Source organism: Molossus molossus, unplaced genomic scaffold (genome assembly GCF_014108415.1).
Source record: "Molossus molossus isolate mMolMol1 unplaced genomic scaffold, mMolMol1.p scaffold_m16_p_3, whole genome shotgun sequence".
Lineage (NCBI taxonomy): Eukaryota > Metazoa > Chordata > Mammalia > Chiroptera > Molossidae > Molossus > Molossus molossus.
In genome coordinates, this window is record NW_023425366.1 from 129,244,347 (window position 1) to 129,264,578 (window position 20,232).

The window sequence follows — 20,232 nt, forward strand, 5'->3', positions numbered from 1 at the left end:
CCAGTGGCTAAGAGCGCAGCTTCAGGCCACCTGGGGTTTGGGGCCAGCTCTGAGAGATCTCCAGTTACTTAACTTCCCTGCACGGCCGCTGCGCACGGGCGTGCAGTCTGTTCAGGGTGGCCCGGCCGCCGTGAGCCCTTAATACAGGAGAGGTTGATTGTTCATGAGAGCACATCATGATACATATGACACATGTAGGCGTGAGGAGCACAGTGAGTGGAACCAGAATATGCATACTGAATGAGCAACATGCTTCCCGGCCGATGCTGAGCACACACTCATCCAGGGATGCTCTCAGCATTATGCTATCTCCTCTCCTTAGCATGGCTGGACCCCCCAGTTGGCCATGCTCAACCTGGCTCCGCCCTCTCAGGAAGATATTGACATGCTCCAGCATGTCCACAGGAGAGCGACCATATCAGGGACAGGATCTGAAATTGTCTAATGAGAAAGATGGCAGGGGAGGAAAGACTATGAAGAAGCACATTAAGAATAACTAATGTTTCTCGAGCACTTAACTGTGTGTCAGGTGTGTGCGGTCCTTACAAGGACTTTAGCGAGGAAGGCAGCTCATGTCTCCCTTTTCACAGGTGGAGAAACAGAGGCACAGCAAGAGGCGTTAACATGGCCAGCATCACACAACTCATAATTTGCAGAGCCAGGCTCAAACACAGGAAGTGTGGCTCCAGGTCCCACTAAGCTATTTTTTGTGTAACCACAGAACTGCAGGACCCAGGCTAATGGGTGAAAATCACTAGGGATGGAGGAAAAAGGAGTCACCCTTTTATATAAGAACATTCTCGCCCTGGCTGGTTTGGCTCAGCAGTTGGAGCGCCGGCCTGCGGACCAGAGAGTCCCAGGTTCGGTTCCCACTAAGGGCATGTACCTCGGGTGCAGTTCGTCCCCGGCATCTGTTGGGGTCGTGTGGGTGGTGACCACTCAATGTGTCTCTCTCACATTGATGTTTCTCTCTCTCTCTTCCTCCCTCTCTCCCTCCGGCTCTGTCTGAGGATAAATGCAAAAATGTCCTCGGGTGAGGATAAAAAAAAAAAAAAAGAACATTCTCTACAAGTGAGTTTGAAAATAATTACAGTAGCACAGTGATGTCAGAGGAAGCACTGTAAGGCCCTGGGAGATGAGGAGGTGGCTGAACAGTGCCCCCCTCTGCTCCCCACCACACACTCCATCCCCCTAACGTTCAAACCTTTTCTGGGGTCACAGCGCCTGGCCCTCTGCTGCTGGAAACGGTTCCTGGAGAATCATTTTAACGATAAGTCAGTCTAGAGCTGACTTCTGGGTCTGGATAACCCACCTGAGAGTCTACATACCAAGGGATCCACTGATATGGGAATGCATGAACTATTTCCAACACTCGACCCGACCTAAGGGGAATTATACACTTACCTTGGAATGGACAGAGCACTGAGCATCTAAACCTCAGCACCTGATAAAGTTGTATAAAATGCCTGGCACATAGGAGATGCTCAGAAGCAGCAGTTCCCTTCCCCCACCCCAGAACCTCCTTAGAGGGGTCTCTTTAGGGAAACACCTCCCCTCAAATGCACAGACTATTCATGGACAGTCATTTCCCTTCCCTCCCGGGATGCTCAGGGAACCTGATGCCTAGATCGCTTGTTGGGAAGCAACTCGGGGGGCCCAGAGCCCGGGCCCCTTGCCTGTGGATGGTAGAGGTATTCCTCATGTCAAAGTCGGAGGAGCCGATCCTCTCCAGAAATGCCTGGGCCTGTTCAGGCGTGATGTCATAGACTGTGTCCAGCTGCTTGGTGGCATTGTCATAGCTGATGAAGAGCCCAATCTGGGGGACAAGGAGAGCAAGGTCAGTGCAGAGGACTGCAGGGGCCCTGTGCTGCCGCGCTGGTGTCTGTGCCCCGTCCACCCGGACTCTCAGATATGCCCAGTTCTCATTGCCACGATTTCTTTTTTTTATTGAAATTTAAGTTTTATTTCTTATATATCACTGACGTATAGTTTTTATTTTATTTCTTATGTGTATAGTTTTTTTTTTAATTTTTTATTTTTTTTTGTTACAGATGTTTCTCCTTTTTTACCCCATTGGCACTCCCCTCCCCATCCCCCCCGCCCCATCCCCGGCTTAGTTGTCCATGTCCATTGGTTATGCACACATGCATATAAGTTCTGTGGTTTATCTCTTCCCACCCCCCACCTCCTCTTCTGAGGGATGTCAGTCTGTGCCCTACTTCCATGTTTCTGGGTCTACCGTATTCCTCAGACTGTTATGTTCATTATATTCTGTATATAAGTGAGATCATGTGGTATTTGTCTTTTTCTGCTTGGCTTCTTTCTCTTAGGATAATACTTTCCAGGTCCCTCCATGTTGTTTCAAAGGATAAGAGATATTTTTTTCTTACAGCTGCATAGTACTCCATTGTGTATATGTACCACTGCTTTTTTATCCATTTGTCTACTGATGGACATTTGGGCTGTTTCCAGATCTTAGCTATTGTAAATAATGCTGCTTTGAACATGGGGGTACATATATTCTTCCTAATTGGTGTTTCAGGCTTCTTAGGGTATATTCCTAGAAGTGGGATCATTGGGTCAAATGGAAGTTCAATTTTTAATTTTTTTGAGGTAACACCATATTGTTTTCCATAGTGGCTGCACCAGTCTGCATTCCCACCAGCAGTGTATTAGAGTCCCCTTTTCTCCACACCCTTGCCAGCACTTGTTGTTTGATGATTTGTTGATAGCGGCCATTCTGACAGGTGTGAGGTGATACCTCATTGTTGTTTTAATTTGCATCTCTCTGATGATTAGTGATGTTGAGCATTTCGTCATATGTCTCTTGGCCATTTGTATGTCCTGTTTGGAGAGGTGTCCATTCAGCTCCTCTGCCCATTTTTTAATTGGGTTCTTTGTCTTCCTTTTGTTGAGTTGTATGAGTACTCTATATATATTGGACATTAACCCCTTATCTGATATATCATTGGCAATGATGTTCTCCCATACAGTGGGTAGCCTTTCCATTTTGATGATTGTTTCTTTTGCTGTGCAGAAGCTTTGAGTTTAATGTAATCCAATGTGTTCATTTTGTCCTTTGTTTCTGTTGCCTTAGGTGATGTATCAGTGAAAATTCTACTGCGTATGATGTCCGAAATTTTGATGCCTACATTTTCTTCTAGAATTTTTATGGATTCACGGGTCACATTTAAGTCTTTTATCCATTTTGAATTTATTTTTGTGTATGGTGTAAGTTGATGGTCTAGTTTCATTTTTTTGCATGTAGCTGTCCAATTTTCCCAACACCATTTATTAAAGAGGCTGTCTTTACCCCACTGTATGCTCTTGCCACCTTTGTCAAATATTAATTGAGCATATTGCCTTGGGTCCATTTCTGGGTTCTCAGCTCTGTTCCACTGGTCTATATGCCTGTTCTTGTGCCAGTACCAGGCTGTTTTGATTACAGTCGATTTGTAGTATAACCTGATATCTGGTATTGTGATCCCACCTACTTGGTCCTTCTTTTTCAAAATTGCTGTGGCTATTCGGGGACTTTTTTGGTTCCATATGAACTTTTGAAGTATTTGTTCTAGTTCTGTGAAATATGTCATTGGTGTTTTCATGGGGATTGCACTGAATCTATAGATTGCTTTGGGTAGTATGGACATTTTAATGATGTTAATTCTTCCAATACATGAACAAGTTATGTGCTTCCACTTTTTTATATCTTCCTCTATTTCTTTTTTCTTCTTTCTTCTTTTTTTTTTTTTTAACCTCACCCGAGGACATTTTTCCATTTTTTGTTCAGGTAGAGGGGGAGGGAGAAAGAGGAACAGAGAGAGAGAGAGAAACATCGACATGAAAGGAACACATCGAGTGGCTGCCACCCGCACAACCGACCAGGGCCGGGGACAAACTGCAACCGAGGTACGCGCCCTTAGCGGGAACCGAACCCGGGTCTCTCAGGACCGCAGGCCGACACTCTAACCGCTGAGCCAAACCGGCCAGGGCTGTATTTCTTTTTTCAGTGTCCTATAGTTTTCTGCAAATAGGTCCTTTACTTCTTTAAGATTATTCCTAGATATCTTAATTTTTTTGCCGCGATGGTAAATGGGATTTTTTTTCAGTTTCTCTTTCTGTGAGTTCATCATTGGTGTATAAGAATGCCGTCGATTTCTTGACGTTAATTTTGTATCCTGCTACTTTGCCAAATTCATTTATTAAGTCTTGCAGATTTTTGATGGAGTCTTTAGGGTTTTCTATGTATAATATCATGTCATCTGCAAATAATGACAGTTTCACTTCCTCCTTTCCAATTTGGATCCCTTTTATTTTTTCTTCATGTCTGATTGCTGTGGCTAAGACTTCCAGTACTATGTTAAATAAGAGTGGCGAAAGTGGACATTCCTGTCTTGTTCCTGTTCTTAATGGAAATGTTTTTAGTTTCTGCCCATTAAATATGATGTTGGCTGTAGGTCTTTCATATATGGTCTTTATTATGTCAAGATATGATCCCTCTATTCCCACATTGCTGAGCATTTTTATCAGAAATGGATGCTGGATTTTGTCAAATGCTTTTTCAGCATCTATTGATATGATCATGTGGTTTTTATTCTTCATTTTGTTTATGTGGTGTATCACATTTATTGATTTGCTAATATTGTACCAGCCTTGCATCCCTGAAATAATTCCCACTTGGTCATGGTGAATAATTTTTTTGACGTATTGCTGGATCCAATTTGCTAGTATTTTGTGCAGGATTTTGGCCTCTGTGTTCATCAGGGATATTGGCCTGCAGTTTTCTTTCTTTGTAGTATCTTATTCTGGTTTTGGAATTAGAATTATGCAGGCCTCATAGAACAAGTTTGGAAGTCTTCCTTCTTCTTGAATTTTTTGAAATAGTTTGAGGAGAATGGGTGTTAGTTCTTTTTTAAATGTTTGGTAAACTCCCCCGTGAAGCCATCGGGGCCTGGGCTTTTGTTTCCCAGGAGAGTCTTGATTACCTGTTCAATTTCCTTAGTTGTTATTGGTCTGATCAAGTTTTCTATCTCTTCCAGGTCCAGTTTTGGGAGACTGTGTGTTTCTAGAAATTTGTCCATTTCGCTTAGATTGTCGAATTTGTTGCCATATAGTTGTTCACAGTAGCTGTTAAAGATCTTTTGTATTTCTGTGGTGTCGGGTGTTACTTCTCCTCTTTCATTTCTGATTTTGTGCATTTGGGTTCTCTCTCTTTGTTTCTTGGTGAGTCTAGCTAAGGGTCCATCAATCTGGTTTATCTTTTCGAAAAACCAGCTCTTTGTTTCATTGATCTTTTGAATTGTTTTTTTGGTCTCTATGTCATTTATTTCTGCTTTGATCTTTACTATTTTCTTCCTTCTACTTGCTCTGGGGTTTTCTTTTTGTTTGCTTTCTATTTATTTAAGTTGTAAGGTTAGACAGTCAATTAGAAGTTTTTCTTGTTTCTTGAGGTAGGCCTGTAGTGCTATGAACTTCCCTCTCAGAACTGCTTTAGCTGCATCCCATAGATTTTGTGCTGTTGTGTGTTTGTTTTCATTGCTTTCCAGGAAGTTTTTAATTTCTTCCTTGATTTCCTTGGTAACCCATTCATTGTTTAATAACATGCTATTTAACCTCCACATATTCAAATGTCTTTGCATGTTGTGTTGCAATTGATTTCTAGTTTCATGCCATTGTGATCTGAGAAGATGCTTGATATGATTTCAATCTTCTTGAATTTGTAGAGATTTAGTTTGTGTCCTATCATGTGGTCTATTTTTGAGAATGTCCCATGTGCACTTGAGAAGAATGTGAATTCTGTAGTTTTGGGGTGTAATTCTCTGTAGATATCTATTAAATCCATTTGGTCTAGTGCTTCTTTAGAGTCTCTGTTTCCTTGCTAATTTTTTTGTCTAGAGGATCTATCCAGTGATGTCAGTGGGGTGTTGAAGTTTTCTGCTATGACTGTATTGCTGTTGATTTCTCCTTGGAAGTCCTCCAGAAGATTTTTAATATATTTTGGTGCTCCTATATTGGGTGCATATATGTTTATCAAGGTTATATCTTCCTGTTGGATAGATCCTTTCAATATTATGTAGTGGCCCTCTTTGTCTCTAGTTATGGCCTTCATTTTGAAATCTATTTTATCAGATATGAGTATTGCTACCCCAGCTTTTTTTTCCTTTCCATTTGCTTGGAAAATTTTTTTCCATCCCTTCACTTTCAACCTATGTGAGTCTTTTGTGGTGAGGTGGGTCTCTTGTAAACAACATATAGATGAGTCATGCTTTCTTATCCAATCAGCTACTCTGTGTCTTTTTATCAGAGCATTCAATCCATTTACATTTAAGGTGATTATTGATATGTACTTGTTTATTGCCATTTTTGTTTAGTGTGGTTATATTTTTCTTCCTATTTCTTCTACTAATTACAGCAGTCCTTTTAACATTTCTTACAGTGCTGGTTTGGTGCTAATGTATTCCCTTAGCCTTTTTTTGTCTGGGAAGCTCTTTATTTGACCTTCTATGTTGAATGACAGCCTTGCTGGGTAGAGTAGTCTTGGATTCGGATCCTTGTTTTTCATGACCTTGATTACTTCATGCCATTCCCTTCTGGCTTGTAGTGTTTCTGTGGAGAAGTCAGCTGACAGCCTTATGGGTGTTCCTTTGTAGGTAACCTGTTGCTTATCTCTTGTCTTTAATTTTTGGCAGTTTGATTACTATGTGTCTTGGTGTGGGCCTGTTTGGGTTCTTCTTACTGGGGTCTCTGTGCTTCTTGAACTTGAATCCTTCTTCCTTCACCAAATTAGGGAAGTTTTCTGTCACTGTTTATTTGAATATATTCTCTAAACCTTGCTCATTTTCTTCTCCTTCGGGGACTCCTATGATGCGAATATTATTACGTTTCCAGTTGTCCCACAGTTCTCTTAAGCTGTCTTCCTGTTTTTTCATCATTTTTTCCTTTTGGTTTTCTGATTGGTTGATTTTTTCTACCCTGTCTTCTAATTCACTGATCTGGTCCTCAGCTTCCTCTACTCTGCTTTTTAGACCTTCCAATATGTTTTTCATTTCTGATATGTCATTTTTTATCTCTTCCTGGTGGTTTTTAATTTCCAGTTGGTTTATTTTCAGCATCTCTATGTCCTTACTCATGCTGTTGAGCTTCCTCAAGATCATGGCTCTGAATTCTAGCTCTGTTAACTTGCCTAACTGCTCCACATTGATCTCATCTTCGGTGGAGGTCTCTTGTTCTTTTTTTTTTTATCCTCACCCGAGGATATTTTTTCATTTTTTGTACAGATAGAGTGGGAGGGAGAGAGAGAGAGAAACATCGATGTGAAGGGACACATCGAGTGGCTGCCACCCGCACGACCAACCAGGGCCGGGGACAAACTGCAACCGAAGTACGTGCCCTTAGCGGGAACCATACCCCGGTCTCTCCGGACCGCAGGCTGACGCTCTAACTGCTGAGCCAAACTGGCCAGGGCGGAGGTCTCTTGTTCTTTAATTTGGCTTCTGTTTCTGTTTTTCACCATTTTGGCTATCACAGTGGGCTTTGGTGCCTGTCAAGTTTTCCCTGTGTGTGTTGGTGTTCTGCTGTTTGTGGGTCCCTGTCCTGGGTTTAGATGAGCAAGGGAGAACCCGCGTTAAACACCACTGTCAAGTCTCACTTTCCTGGTTAAAGTTGCCAGCCCAGAAAGGTACTGTTATCCTCTAGCTTTTTGCCTGGAGGCTAGCAGTCGAGGTTACTTGAAGAGTTTTGGGTTGTCAGTTGATTGAGAAATTCCCTCAGGTGCTCAGCATAAGGGGATTTCCCGAGGGTGGGGCAGATGCTGGTTGTTAATGAGCCTCAATTAGCATTTCAATGGCCCACCGAGTGGGGTTGGATCTCTGAGGGAGGGGCTGCTGCCTCTCCCCAGAGCCCTGGGAAGGAGCAAGATGGCCACCGTCCTGCGTGGAAGCAACTCAGCAAAAGCTCTGAGTTCCCTCCAAATCCTGAGCGTCCCCACACAGTTCCAGTCCAGTCTGCCCTCCCTCTGCCCGAGCCCAAGGTGAGTGGCCGTGGCTTTTTTAGCCTTTGTCCCAGCTCTGTGCTGTGGAGCCACTTGGGAGTTTAGCCCGAGGATGCTGTTCCCAGCTAAGGCTGCTGCTGTATGTGGGCTCCCAGCCCCCCTCTCGCGCCTTCACAATCCTACCAGGATCAAGTCAGTGTCCCTGGTTATATGGTCCTTGCAAGCTGCTTTTCTGTTGCTTTTTCCTGTCAATTTGTTTGTGTTATAGTTGTAATTCCAGTTTGGTTCTGGGAGACGGTCTGTGTAGCTTCCGTTCACTCCGCCGCCATTTTGGAATCACCCTGTCACAATTTCTTTATGGTCCATCACCACTGCTGTGGCTTCTTTGTCAACCCAACTGTTGTTATCTATGAAAGTATTCTTTTTCAATATCCATCAATCTGAACTTTTTTTAAGCTAATATTTGTACCCTTACTTCTAGATTTGCTTTATTTAGGTCAGAGATTTTCTGCTTTGGGAAATTAGAGTTTCTTTTAATAGATGAGTGAGTTTTATAAATGGCCCTCAGGCAATGAAAGAAAAGGTGTGTGTTCTCTTTGTAAGATTAAAAAGTGAAGCCCTGGCTGGTTTGGCTCAGTGGTTAGAGTGTCAGCCTGTGGACCAGAGAGTCCCACGTTCAGTTCCCACTAAGGGCACACACTTCGGGTGCAGTTTGTCCCTGGCCCCGGTTGGGGTCTTGTGGGTGGCAACCACTCTTGCATCAATGTCTCTCTCTCTCTTCCCCCCTCTCTCCTTCCTGCTCTATCTAAAAATAAATGCAATAATGTCCTCAGGTGAGGATAAAAAATAAATTTAAAAAAGTGAGGAGATTCCAAAATGGCAGGGGAGTGAAGGGAAGCTACACAGACCACCTCCCAAGACCAAATTGGAATTACAACTAAAATAAAGACAAATCATCAGGTAAAACCAACAGAAAAGCAGCTAGAGAGGACCTGTATAACCACAGACAGAAAGAGGACACTAAATTGAGCCTGGTAGGAACAGAGGAGGCACGAGAGGGCAGCTTGGAGCCCACGGACAGCAGCTGCTTTAGCTGTGAACAGCTCCCTCGGGGTTAAAATCCCAAGCCGGCTCCACAGCACAGAGGACTGGGACAGAGCACTAAATCAGCTACAGCCAGTCACCTTGGGCTCTGGCAGAGGGAGGACAGACTGGACTAGAACTGTGTGGAGAGACTCAAGAGCTTGGAGAGCTGGATGGGCACTGGGAGTTCCCTATTGAATCACTCCCTCACAGGACAGTAGCCAATTTACTCAAAGAGCCCCTTCTCCCAGAGACAGGGGGAAGCAACAGCCTGTCCCTCAGGAATTCCACTCCACTGGCTGGACCAGAGAAACGCAAATTGAGGCTCATTAACAGCCAGCAAGCATCTGCCCCATCCACTAGAAATCCTCTTACCCTGAACACCTGAGGGATTTTTCCATTTAGTTGAGGGCTACAATCCAAGGTTCATCAAGTAACTGAGACTAACAGCCTCCAGGCAATAACCTGAGAATAACTGAATCCTTGCTGAGGTTACAATTCTACCCAGGAAAGTAAGACTTGACAGTGGTGTTTAATGTGGGTCCTCCCACACTCATCCAAACTCAGTAGATGGAGCCACAAACAGTGGAACACCAACACCCACAGGGAAAATAAAGCAGGCTCCAAAACCCACTGTGACAGCCAAAATGGTGAAACAAAGGAACAAGTCCCAAATTAAAAAACAAGCTAATTTTACAGAAAATGAAATAAGTGAAAGGGAATTGAGCAAGATATCAGAGGGAGAGTTTAGAGAAATAATCATGAGGAAGCTCAACAGCATGAGTAAAGATATAGAAAGCATTGAAAACCAACCAATTGTAAATGAAGAATGACATAGCAGAAATAAAGAACACATTGGAAGGAATAACCAGCAGAGTAGAGGAGGGCGAGGACCGAATCAGTGAATTAGAAGACAGGGCAGAAAAAATCGCCCAATCAGAGAACCAAAAAAAAAAAAAAAAAATTAAAAAAAACAGGAAGACAGCTTAAGAGAACTGTGGGACAATATGAAGCGTAACAGTATCCGCATCATAGCAGTTCCAGAAGAAGAAGAAAATGAGCAAGGATTACAGAATATATTTCAAGAAATAGTGACAGAAAACTTCCCTAACTTAGTGAAGAATAAAGGCATACAACTACAAGAAGCATGGAGAGCCCCAGTAAAAAGAACCCAAACAGGCTCACAAAAGACACATAATAATTAAAATTCCAAAAATTAAAGACAAAGAAAGAATCCTAAAGGCAGCAAGAGATAAGCAATAGGTTACCTACAAAGGAACCCCCATAACGCTGTCAGCTGACTTCTCAACAGAAACACTTCAAGCCAGAAGGGAATGGCATGAAGTAATGAAGGTCATGAAAAACAAAGATCTGAATCCAAGATTACTCTATCCAGCAAGGCTATCATTCAAACTAGAAGGTGATATAAAGAGCTTGCCAGACAGGGGGGGAAAAAAGGCTAAGAAAGGCTAAGGGAATATAATAGCACCAAACCAGCACTGCAAGAAATGTTAAAAAGACTGCTGTAATTGGTAGAAGAAATAGGAAGAAAACTATAACCACAATAAACAAAAATGGCAATAAATAAGTACATATCAATAATAACTTTAAATGTAAATGAAATAAATGTTCCAATCAAAAGACACAGAATAGCTGAATGAATAAGAGAGCATGACTCATCTATATGTTGTTTATCAGAGACCCACCTTACAACAAAAAACTCACATAGGTTGAAAGTAAAGGGATGGTAAAAAATTGTCCAAGCAAATGGAAATGACAAAAGAGCTGAGGTAGTTATTCTCATATCCAATAAAATAGACTTCAAAATGAAGGCCATAACTAGAGACAAAGAAGGCCACTACATAATATTGAAATGATCTATCCAATAGGATAATATAACCTTGGTAAACACATATGCACCCAATAGAGGAGCAACAAAATATATTTAAAAACTTCTGGAGAACTTCAAAAGAGAAATTGACAACAATACAATAATAGCAGGGGACTTCAACACTCCACTGACATCACTGGATAAATCCTCTAGACAAAAAATTAACAAGGATACAGAGTCTCTAAATGATGCACTAGATCAAATGGATTTACTAGATATCTACAGGGAATCACACCCCAAAACTGAAGAATTCACATTCTTCTCAAGTGCACATAAAACATTCTCAAAGATAGACCACATGTGAGGACACAAACTGAGTCTCTACAAGTTCAAGAAGATCGAAATCATATCAAGCATCTTTTCAGATCACAATGGCATGAAACTAGAAATCAGTTACAACAAAAACATTTTAAAACATTCAAACACAGGGGGGCTAAATAGCACGTTATTAAACAATGAATGGGTAACCAAGGAGATCAAGGAAGAAATTAAAAACTTCCTGGAAACCAATGAAAATGAACACACAACAACACAAAATCTATGGGACACAGCAAAAGCAGTCCTGAGAGGGAAGTTCATAGTACTACAGGCCTACCTTAAGAAACAAGAAAAATTTCTAATTGCCTATCTAACCTCACAACTTAAAGACCTAGAAAGCAAACAAAAAGAAAAACCCAGAGCAAGTAGAAGGAAAGAACCGGTAAAGATCAGAGCAGAAATAAACGACATAGAGACTAAAAAAAAAAAAAAACAATTCAAAAGATCAATGAAACAAAGAGCTGATTGTCTGAAAAGATGAACATGATTGATGGACCCTTAGTTAGACTCACCAAGAAACAGAGAGACAGACCCAAATAAAATCAGAAACAAACAACTGCCACCACAGAAATACAAAGGATCATTAACAAATACTATGAACAATTATAAGACAACAAATTGGACAATCTAGGAGAAATAGACAAATTTCTAGAAACACATTGTCTCCCAAAACTGAACCAGGAAGATATAGAAAACTTGAACAGACCAATAGCAACTAAGAAAATTGAAGATATAATCAAGAATCTCCCAGCAAACAAAAGCCCGGGCCCAGGCAGCTTCATGGGGACTTTTACCAAACATTCAAAGAAGAACTAACATCCATTCTCCTCAAACTATTCCAAAAAATTGAAAAAGGAAGACTTCCAAACTCATTTTATGAGGCCAGCATAATTCTAATTCCAAAACCAGATAAAGACACTACAAAGAAAGGAAACTACAGGCCAATATCCCTGATGAACATAGATGCCAAAATGCTTAACAAAATATTAGCAAATCAGATCCAGCAATACATTTAAAAAAATTATTTACCGTGACCAAGTGGGATTCATCCCAAGGATGCAAGGCTGATACAATATTCCCAAATCAATAAATGTGATACACCACATAAATAAAATGAAAGATAAAAACCATATGATCATATCAATAGACACTGAAAAAGCATTCTACGAAATCCAGCACCCATTTCTGATAAGAATGCTCAGCAATGTGGGAATAGAGGGATCATATCTCGACATAATAAAGGCCATATATGAAAGACCTACAGCCAACATCATACTCAATGGGCAAAAACTAAAAGCATTTCCCTTAAGAACAGGAACAAGATATGGATGCCCACTTTTGCCACTCTTATTTAACATAATACTGGAAGTCTTAGCCACAGCAATCAGACATGTAGAAAAAACAAAAGGGATCCAAATTGAAAAGAAGGAAGTGAAACTGTCACTATTTGCAGATGACATGATATTGTACATAGAAAACCCTAAAGACTCCATCAAAAATCTACTAGATTTAATAAACGTATTTGGCAAAGTAGCAGGATACAAAATTAACATCAAGAAATTGATGGCATTCTTATACACCAATAATGAACTCACAGAAAGAGAAACTAAAAAAGCAATCCCATTTACCATCATGTCAAAAAAATTAAGGTAACTAGAAATAAACTTAACCAAAGTATTAAAGGACTTATTTGCAGAAACTACGGGACATTGAAAAAAGAAATAAAAGAAAATATAAAGAAGTGGAAGGATATACCTTGTTCATGGATTGAAAGAATTAACATCATTAAAATGTCCATACTACCCAAAGCAATCTATAGATTCAATGCAATCCCCATTAAAATACCAACGACATATTACATGGAACTAGACCAAATACTTCAAAAGTTCATATGGAACCAAAAAAAGACCACGAATAGCCACAGCAATCTTGAAAAAGAAGGACAAAGTAGGAGGGATCACAATACCAGATATCAGGTTATACCACAAAGCGACAGTAATCAAAACAGCCTGGTACTGGCACAAGAACAGGCATATAGATCAATGGAACAGAACAGAGAACCCAGCAATTGACCCAAGTCATTATACTCAATTAATATTTGACAAAGGTGGCAAGAGCATACAATGGAGTAAAGACAGTCTCTTTAATAAATGGTGCTGGGAAAACTGGACAGCTACATGCAAAAATAAATGAAACTAGACCACCAACTTACACCCTACACAAGAATAAACTCAAAATGGATAAAAGACTTAAATGTGACTCGGGAATTCATAAAAATCCTAGAAGAAAATGTAGGCAACAAAATTTCAGACATCATATGCAGCAGAATTTTCACTGATACATCACCTAAGGCAAGAGAAACAAAGGCAAAATGAACACATGGGACTACAAAGCTTCTGCACAGCAAAAGAAACAACCATCAAAATGGAAAGGGAGCCCACTAAATAGGAGAGCATAATTGCCAACGATACATCAGATAAGGGGTTAATTTCCAAAAAATATAGAGTACTCATACAACTCAACAAAAGAAAGACAAAGAACCCAATTTAAAAATGGGCAGAGGACCTAAGTAGACACCTCTCCAAACAGGACATACAAATTACCAAGAGACATATGAAAATATGCTCAACATCACTAATCATCAGAGAGATGCGAATTAAGACGACTATGAGGTATCACCTCACACCTGTCAGAATGGCCGCCACCAACAAATCATCAAACATCAAGTGCTGGCGAGTGTGTGGAGAAAAGGGGACTCTAATACACTGCTGGTGGGAATGCAGACTGGTACAGCCACTATGAAAAATACTATGGTTTCTCCTCAAAAGGTTAAAAATTGAGCCTGGCCAGTGTGGCTCAGTGGTTGAGTGTCAACCCATGCACCAGGAGGTCACTGGTTCGATTCCTGGTTGGGGCACATGCCCAGGTTGTGGACCCAATCCCCATTGGAGGGCATGCAGGAGGCGGCCAATCAGTGTTCTCTCCCATCAATGTTTCTGTCTCTCCCTCTGCCTTCCTCTCTCTCTAAAATCAATAAAGAAAAAAATTAAAAATTGAACTGCCATTTGACCCAGTGATCCCACTTCTAGGAATATACACTAAGAAGCCTGAAACACTAATCAGAAAGAATATACATACCCCTATGTTCATAGCAGCACTATTTACAATCACTAAGATCTGGAAACAGCCCAAGTGTCCATCAGTAGATGAATGGATAAAAAAGCAGTGGTACATATATACAGTGGAATACTATGCAGCTGTAAGAAAGAAGGATCTCTCATCCTTTCAGATGACATGGAGGGACCTGGGAGTATTATGCTAAGCAAAATAAGCCAATCTGAGAAAGACAAATACCACATGATCTCACTTATTTATGGAATATAATGAACAAAAAAAGCACATGAACAAAATAGACCCAGAGACATAGAAGTAGGGTACAGATTGACAAACCTCGGGGGGGGGGGGGTGAGATAAACCAAAGAACGTATATGCATGTATGTGTAACCATGGACATAAACAACAATGCTTGGGGGAGGGAGGCGGAATCGGGAGGAGGGTTTCTCGGGGGAGGGAACATCTGTAACAAAAATAAATCAATTTTTTTAAAAAAAGAAAGAAAGCTTAAAAAAAGTGAACAATGCCCTGGTGGTGTGGCTCAGTGGGTTGGAGCACTGTCCTGTGCACCGAGGGGTCTTGGGTTTGATTCCCAGTCAGGGCACATAACCAGGTTTCAGGTTTGACCCCTGGGTGGGAGGCATACGGTAGGCAACGATCAGTGTTTTTGTCCATGTTTCTGTCTCTCTCTCTCTAATGAAAAACATATCCTCAGGAGAGGATTTTTTTTTTTTTTTTCCAAAATGAACAAGAAAGAAAGAATCTGAGTAGTGTATTGACATCTTTCTATTCTTGTTCAGTTGTTGCCTGTGTCCCAGGGTATCCCCTGACATCCTATATCTGATGCACTGCTTTCTGAACTTAGACTCATGCAGCCGCCTCCCCCTCTCGGCCCGCCCACGGTCCGTGTAAACTCCCTGGGAGCTGGTGTTCTGCTTTCCCTTCCCTGTCCACACTCCTAGGTGAACAAGACACGCTGCAGGAGGCCCTGGAGCTCAGAGCTCCCGTGCCCCGCCTCCTCTGCTTCCTGAGACTCGTTCAGCGCCGGGAGGGCAAGTGGAGGTTTAACCCATGTTACAACTGAGGGCTATACAACTGAAAGACATTCACATATTCCCAGCCTTCGAGGTCAGAAGAGGAAGCTAGGGTTGCCTCTGATTTCACAACGACTAGACACTGTTGGGTCAGCTAGCCCTTGGACAAGCCTGTCATTTGATGCAGAGACTTCCCTCACTGGCCGGGTGACAGCTGGGCACCGGGATAAAAACTGGAGACAAGCCTGCGACTCCCCGAATGCCTCTGTGTTGGCCACGTTCTTTGGAGGCTGCCATTCAGAGTCAGGGTGCCCAAGGGACTTACTTTAGTGTCGCTGGGTCAACATCAGGAGGAGGGAAACAGGTTGACCATGAGTTAAGTAACCTTAGAAGGGAGTTAAAACGCTATCGTTATTCCTGTTGAAGTAGCTGTCCACAAAAGTAGCTATAAATAGACCTCACTATTAATCCATGTTGCTTTTGATTTGGGTTCAAGCTTCCAAGGACTGGGAACTCCATAGCTATTGTCCTGGGCCTTTCTTGAGGACAAAAATACTCAAGTGATTTTTGGTTCATCGCCAACATTCTCCTTCTACCCTCATCTGCTCACATCAGAGCTATCTCCACTGTCCACAATTCTTTTTCTTTTCTTAGTACTTCTGCACTAGAACACAATCCGATGACTGGCCGCTTGAGACCTTATTCCGAGAGTTTAGAGGCCCAGGTATATTGAGTTGAAGTAGGAGTCCAATTTCCTGGACTGGCTGGCGGAACAGGAGAAGCTTGGAATATGCCTTATCCTGGATGAATCAGAAGGGGGACCTTAAGTGTACCTTTCCAACTTACTTCCATAGGACTGATTTTCATAATTTCTTCAAGTGATAGGTGAACCATATATCTGCCCAAAATCCATAAGTTTTCGGCGCTGACCCATGAAACAGAGTTATCTGCAAGAAAATAAATAAATGGATACATAAGCGAATAAATGAACAAAAGCCTTTGCACTGGAATGTGATCATCAAAAGCATCTTTGATGTCAGGACCTCCTTCCTGCGTTTATTAACTCGTTAATTTCCTCGATGGCCACTCCTGGTCCGCCTCCCACCCATTCACGCTACACGCCGTGGGAGTCACGACGCCCGCCCGCCACCTGCCGCTCTGCTACTCACAGTGTGGTCTCTGGACCAGCAGCATCACCATCACCTGGGAGCTTAGAAATGCATATTATATGTTAAGACTTAAGACCACAAAACACAATGTTCTTTTGAGCTCACTCAGTTACTAAATAATCTTGCAACTTCAAATACATTTGACTCTTTCATTGGCAGCTATAACAATCAGTATCACCCTTGCTGGGTTTCATCATGTGATTATACTTGAGCGAAACTGAACCACTCGGAGGCACCCCAAATGTTTGCCAAGTCTTCACTCACCTGGGCCTCCTCGTGAGCTAGAACACCTTTCACCCCACCCTCTGCCTCCAAAGCCTGCCGTCTCCCCAGCCAGCAGTGGCGTCTGTCTCCTCTGCATTCCAAGAGGACTCTCCCTGTCGTCTGTGGGATGTCAATGGAACCTGAAGAACCATCATGTAGAAAAGGGAACCCTCGTGCACTAAGGGGCATGCAAATTGGTGCAGCCACTATGGAAAACAGTATGGAGGGTCTTCAAAAATATAAAAATAGAACTGCCATAAGATCCAGCAATCCCTCTTCTGGGTATTTATCTGAAGGAAATGAAAACACTAATTTAAAAAGATATCTGCACCCCAGCATTATCTACAATAGCCAAGATTTGGGAGCAGCCAGAGTGTCCATCAGTTGATGATGGATAAAGAAGTGGTACATGTATACAATGGAGTATTACTCTGCCATAATAAAGAATAAAATCTTGCCATTTGCAACAACATGGACAGATCTAGAAGGCGTTATGCTAAGTGAAATTAGTCAGAGAAAGATGAATACCATATGATTTCACTTACACTGGAACCTAGAAAACAAAAGAAATGAACAAACAAAGCAGAAACAAACTCATGGGCACAGAGAACTGACTAACGGGTCCAGATGGGACCGGGTCGGGGGGAAGTGGGTAAGAAAGGTGAAGGGATTAAGAAGTACAACTGGGAAGTTACAAAGTAGTCACAGAGATGTAAAGTACAGCCTAAGGAATATCGTCAATAATATTGTAATATTTATGCCAGGTGGATACTAGACTTATCAGAGGGATCACTTAATAAGTTATATAAATGTCTAACCACTACGCTGTACACCTGAAACTAATATAATATTGTATGTCAACTGCAGTTGAAAAAATTGTTTAGTTTAAAAGAGCAGCTATGTCCAGGATCCAACTTCAAATTTCCCTGAGCTAGAATTGGCCACATTGCCCAGTCGTTCAGTAAAAGACTTTCTACACGACAACATTGCACTCTTGGCGTTTCGGGGAGAAACAGGGAAGTGGGGGAGCGTTTACAGGGTGCAGTAAGTCAGTCACCAGGAGCTGTGCAGGAAGCCATGGGCAATGATGACGTCACTGCTGCACGGGTCGAGTCCCGAGAACAACAGGTGACCCCCACACACAGGAATACACAGGAGCTTTAGGGTGAGCACAGGGCCCCTAAATGGGGACTCTGGACATTGAACTTGGTGATAAGAGTGACCCCAACAAGCTAGAGAATTTGGGAGGGGAAAACAACTAAATTCACCAAGGACCACATGGAGTTGTTCATTTTGAATTAATACCCACAAACTGTATTTCTGCAGACCAATGACCCTGAAGCTGGGGATATTTTTAACACCCAAAGCATTTCCAGTTACCTCAAGGCACTTCATGAAAAATAAAAAGTTTAAACAAGTAGAATTCATTTTCATTCACCTTAGTTTGATAATAAAACACCCTGAAGGGATTTTAGACGGAAAGTCTGTCTCTGAATAAATTATGGCCATGAGGACTCAGGGAAGTGTGGAGGTTCAGTGTCTTTCTCAGGGTGACACTGTGTGAGGTCAGGTTTCTGGAGGCTGTAACTCCTCGTCAGGTGGTGGGAACAGTGTATGCACTGGAGACGTTGACCAGTATGTCGTCACTGCTCCGCACATACAAACTCAGAGCTTAATTCCAGGAAAAGAACTGACTGGCCCTCCCCTCACGCCAACCTCCCTGACCTCCTCCACGCCTCCCCAGCACGCTGAGCTCATGCCCACCTCAGGCCTTTGCGCCTGCTGGGCGCTCTGCCCGGGTGTCCCCCCGGAGCCTGGCCTGCCTGAGTCCACTGCCCATTTTGGTCTCGACTGAAACGTCAGGCCTTCTCTGACCCCTTAGTCCAGGGCCCGGCAAACTACACCCACCACCTGTTCTTGTACCACCTGCAAGCTTGGTTTTCACACTTTCCGATATTTGAAAGAAAAATTTAAAGAAAAAGAATATTTTGTGATGTGTGAAAATTACATGAAATTCCAATTTCACTGTCCATAAAACAAGGTTTGGTCGGGGACACGGCCACGCCTATTCATCTACTGTGTGTGCCTGCTTTCCTGCGACACCAGAGGGGAGCAGCTGAGACAGCGACCACAGGGCCTCAACGTCTACAGTGCTTACTCGCCTCTGCACAGAGCTGTGCCAAGCCGTTTCTTTCTCTCTCCGTCTCTGTCCCCGTCTCTCTGTCTCCATCTCTGTCTCTGCCTCTCTCTCTTGTTACTTGTTTAAGCATTTTCTCCACCTACCCTCCTGCAATAAAACAATAGCTCCATGAGAGCAAAAACTGTCTCGTGTTCCTGGGTCCCAAGTGGCTGACAGAGGGTAGGCATCTAAAAAGTGTTTTAAAAGTTCGTTCTGTTTATATCAGTGACATTAAGCATCAACACGCTACAGCCATCTAAACACTGCTCGCATTTCTAACCTACACAGCCCTTCTTTGAGCCGCGGTAACAGACACCCCGGCACCCACCCCTGAACCGCCCCAGTGTGCGTGGCGCTCAGCTCATCCACAGTGCGCGAGCATCGTCACACTGGCTCCAGAACTTTCTGTTTGCAAAACTGAAACTCTACTCCTTAGACACGAACTCCCACCCCTCAGTCCTCACAACCACCACTGTACTTTCTGTCTGTGAATGCGACTCTCTCCCCTCCAGGGACATTGTTTTTAATAAACATCCCTCAAGTAAATGAATCCTCACCTAGTTCTACTTTGGTTGTTGGGAAGTTAAGCGCTTTATTTCTGTGCTTTATTTCCTAGATTTTCTTTTTAAAACTTATCTTCTACCATTTTAACACAGATTTAGAACCTAGAACTGTATCCTAAAGGTCCTCAACTCCAGGATGCCACCACTATCACATCCACTAAGAGACCAGGCCCCGCGTGGGACACCGGACGCACTGCAGAAGTGGGGAGGTGCTTCACTCATACCAAGCCACACCCTTTCGGGACGTTGGGAGAGGGGCAGGTACAAAGCACAAGTGACACTGAAATCGGACTCCCGTCTTCAGATGAAGCACCTGTTTGCAGGGCTGGACGCCCCCTAGGACGCGCTGCGCCTCAAGCAGGCTCACCGGTGGCGTTGGAGGACTCCTGCAAGACGCCCGCCATCCAGGCGTACAGGGCTCTCTGGGCGCGCGCCGACGTCTGGTCGTACAGGTCTTTGAACACCGCGGATCTGAAGGACACGCACACGGGTGTCAGTTAAGGAACAGGCAGGTGCAGGCTGCCCTGAGGAGGGTGCAAAGAGCTAACGCCCCCGGTTCTCATGTTAGAAGCCCTTCTGCTCCCTTGCTACAGGGAGCTTCGGTCTCTCCTCCGCCCTCAGTCACAC

The 20,232-nt window shown here is 42.9% G+C and overlaps 1 protein-coding gene across 1 annotated transcript in view; it reads right to left on the minus strand.

Moving 5' to 3' along the window:
• Nucleotides 1-20,232, minus strand: part of OTOA (otoancorin) — an 80,316-nt gene that overhangs the window by 42,728 nt on the left and 17,356 nt on the right. The window contains exons 8-10 of the mRNA XM_036279772.1: nt 19,973-20,076; nt 16,277-16,377; nt 1,677-1,816 (exon numbers count right to left, since the gene is read on the minus strand). Of these exons, the coding sequence (XP_036135665.1) occupies nt 1,677-1,816; nt 16,277-16,377; nt 19,973-20,076 (345 nt within the window). The remainder of the gene's footprint in view (nt 1-1,676; nt 1,817-16,276; nt 16,378-19,972; nt 20,077-20,232) is intronic.